This window comes from Laccaria bicolor, genomic scaffold, assembly GCF_000143565.1.
Source record: "Laccaria bicolor S238N-H82 LACBIscaffold_4 genomic scaffold, whole genome shotgun sequence".
Taxonomy (NCBI): domain Eukaryota; kingdom Fungi; phylum Basidiomycota; class Agaricomycetes; order Agaricales; family Hydnangiaceae; genus Laccaria; species Laccaria bicolor.
The window spans coordinates 2,100,475-2,103,954 of record NW_001889875.1 but is presented as its reverse complement, the minus strand read 5'-3'; the positions used below and the strand labels follow the sequence as shown (position 1 = coordinate 2,103,954).

General features: G+C 49.2%; 1 protein-coding gene across 1 annotated transcript in view; it reads left to right on the top strand.

Annotated features, from left to right (window-relative positions):
* The window catches only part of LACBIDRAFT_323736 (uncharacterized protein), a gene marked incomplete at both ends in the record, with an annotated part of 1,067 nt that extends 866 nt beyond the window's left edge, over window positions 1–201 (top strand). Inside the window, one exon of the mRNA XM_001877137.1 lies at window positions 109–201. Within this exon, the coding sequence (XP_001877172.1) occupies window positions 109–201 (93 nt within the window). The remainder of the gene's footprint in view (window positions 1–108) is intronic.
* Window positions 202–3,480: the final 3,279 nt, after the last annotated feature.

Genomic DNA, 3,480 nt, shown 5'->3' with positions numbered 1-3,480 from the left:
GGGGATATTTTGCAGGCATATGGATGCGGAGACATCTGGAAAAAAGCAGATATGGTGGGCCGCGACATCCGGCACGTCATGAGCCTTGTTGAGGAGATCCATATGCAGGCGATGAGTTCTGTAGATGACATCGCTGATTGGCGTTCCAGCGGTATCTTTGCTTATCAGATCTGTGCCGAGGGTGCCAAGGTCGCTACCTAGTCAAATTTAGTTCCCTGTATCTAAACGACCCTACCTACATATCTCAAAACCATTTGCACTACCCGGCGTGGATTAATCCATTGATTTTGGTCTGATGTCACCTGTATAATTATCAAGCCACAAAAATAAGGTTCAAGTTCAAGTCAGCGCACAGTTGAGGCTTGCCTTGTAAAAAACCCCATCGTCCGTCCAAAATGCCTAAGGTGTCACTCAAGCCCAAAACTTACAAGCCCATCATTGTCGACACCGGCAACAATCTTGGCAAAAGGTGCCGTGAGGTATGATCTCATGTAATTTCAAATGGTGGGGGGACCCTGACAAGAGATCGATCGTTCAGATTGCTGCCCAAGCCAAGTTAGATGACATTGCTGCCGCAAAACGGCTCCGCAAGCGGGAGCAAAACGCGGTGTTGAAGCAACTCTTGCCCAGCTTCGTTTCTGCGTCCAAGGAGGGCCAGGTGACCGCTTATATGTCTCGCGCATCTCTGGTGTGGTTCCTCCGTTTTCCCGACCCGACAGAGGAGGAGGTGTTTGTCCATGAAAACTTCAAGGATGACCCAGCCTACGAAGAATATATTCGAGACGCACGCCGAAAGGTAAGTACACTTATGTATTATAGATTGTGCACACTGACTGAAACACTTCGAAGTGGATGCGCAAGAAGCTCTCTTGGATGTGTGGGAGCTTCGCAACTACCGAGGATGGACCAAAGCCCGAGAAACCCATTTGGGTGTTAGAGTTGAACTTGGCAGCGCAGGAAATTTTGAGCAAGTTGGAAACACCTTGGAAATGGGACCCTGAGGCGTTGGCGGCGTTGGAGGCCATAGAGAAGTGCTTGGCTCCATGCGAGAGGTAGAGAAGGGTAACTTTAAGGTCTATAGCCTTACAAACTGTTTGTAATGTACATTAGAAACCGTTTGTAACGAAACTTATTCTTATAACTTGAACTAGATCTTGATTGATCTAGATGTGACCAATTCTATTGTCCCTTGTTGATGTCACTTTTCTTTTCTCAGGTCCGACCATCCAATGAAGAGAAAGGGGAAGGCCAAGGAGAAACATTATGTCGTCGTGCGTGGCTCTGACGACGACGAGCGCCAGGACGTTTCTATCCCGCAATCTCGGACCATCCACTTTTCCAACAAAGGACTTCGCATCCTTCAAACCCCTCTTTCCCCGCAAAAAGCTGCATCTGCCTCTTGTCGCAGTCCGTCGCCTCAGTATGAGTGGAATCCAAGTACCGAGTACGACAACATAGAAGAGCCACTCCACGAATTGGAAGGGGAACTACTGGACCAAATTTCAACTGTAGCTGAGAAGGTTGCAGCTAAACGCTATCCAACCTCGGTAAGTTTGGACCATTGCAGGTCTGTCAAATATCTCATGCCGTTTAGGACGCCCCTTTGCGTGAATGGGCAGGAGCTACACTTCAAGAGCCTGGCTGCCGAGAAGAATATCTCATGGAAATGTTGAGGTTAGAGGGATGGGGAGACAGGTCGACGGAAGACCAGTGCATGTCTTGCCTCGCTGGGGGTGGCATCTACTGTTGCGAAGATTGTATGGGCCGCTTGATGGAGTGCCTTGGTTGCTGCTTGAAGCGCCATGAGCAGCTCCCTTTGCATATCATCCAGGCTGGTTTCTATCACTCCTCCTCTACTCGTTCTGATTAGTTGTCAATAGAAGTGGAACGACGTCTTTTTTGAAAAGATTTCTCTCAGAACGATGAGGCTACGAGTCCAGCTTGGCCACGTCAATTCACCTTGCTTATTACCTCAGCCTGGCCACAAGGACTTCACGGTCCTTCATACCAATGGCCTTCATTACGTGGCCGTGGATTTTTGTGGCTGCGATCAACGAGTCATCTCAAATCGGCAGCAGCTGCTCCGCGCAGAGTGGTTTCCTGCAACAGTCCATCAACCACAAACCTGCGCGACTTTTCGGCTACTGGAACTCTTCCACATCATCACCCTGACAGGAAAACTGTCCGCTCACGAATTTTACAAGGCCCTCGAGTACCTCACAGATAATACTGAGCTTGAGATTCCCAAGGTAGGTTTGCTGTGCGGTCTGCAATTTCTGTCACTTACAAATCTGTTTTTAGATGCGATATAAGTCGCTCATGCGCATGATTCGCGAGTTTCGCCACTTGAAACTCATGAAGCGCCATGCGCGGGGGAACATTGAGCATGGCATCACGCGTACGGCACGCGGGGATCTTGCTACCCTTTGTCCAGCATGCCCGATACCAGGAGTCAACCTTCCCGAGAAGTGGGAAGACGTCGGAATGGAATGGAAGTAAGTGTTGAGTTAGTCTAGTGGAGCCGAGCTGATTGGTCAATGTTTCTTTAAGGTTTCTCTATACCCTCATAATCGCCATGGACGCGAATTTTCGCTTGAAGAACCTGATGCGCTCGAGCCTCAAGAAGGACCCAGGATTACATACAGGGCTTGCATACTTCCCTGAAGATGCACCGTACCAAAAGCACATATTGAAGTATGCTACCCAAAAAGATGTACGTAGCGCTCTCTCGTCCATTCTGTGTCTCAACTCAAGTCATTCAAGATTAGCACCTGCAGTGGGTTTAAAACACTGGCGAATGCAGAGACACAGTTTTCGGCCGGTTTACGCTCAACCGGTGTAGGGATGTGTTTGTGTGCCAGACATGAAATTATTCGTCCTGGGGGGGTGGGAGACCTTCAAAAGGGAGAACGGTATGTACCTCCTGATGTGGTTCATCGCGCCGAAACTTATTTCTAGTGACTTAGGTACTGTAACATGGATTTCATCTTACTGTCCGCCCTCGCTCCACTCCTCGTCGCTTCGGTCTTTATCTCTTACGACATCGCTTGCCAATTCAAGCTTGGCTTCGAAACACGAATGCCCAAGTTACCAAAAGATCTACACATTCACTCGGACGTTGAGCTGGGCTGGGGTATCCCCAAGTGTCATTGCCCCATGCATAAGGTGCCTTGCCAGGCTCCCCATTCGCTAAATTTCAAGCCCGGCGTGGGCCGCACCGATGGCGAGGGAATTGAACGGAGTTGGGCCGAGATGAATCGTGTTGCGAGTAGTACGAAGGAAATGGGTCCTGGGTCGCGGCATGACACGCTCGATGACCACTTCGAGCACCACAACTTTAGGAAATATGTTTCACTTGGTGAGGCATTCACGCATTTTTGATCGTTGATTGTACACTCACTATTTTTTCAGGACGAACATTGCATTGCCGGCTGACCCTCGCAATACCTGAACAAAAGCGTCAACAAGTCATCTTTGATG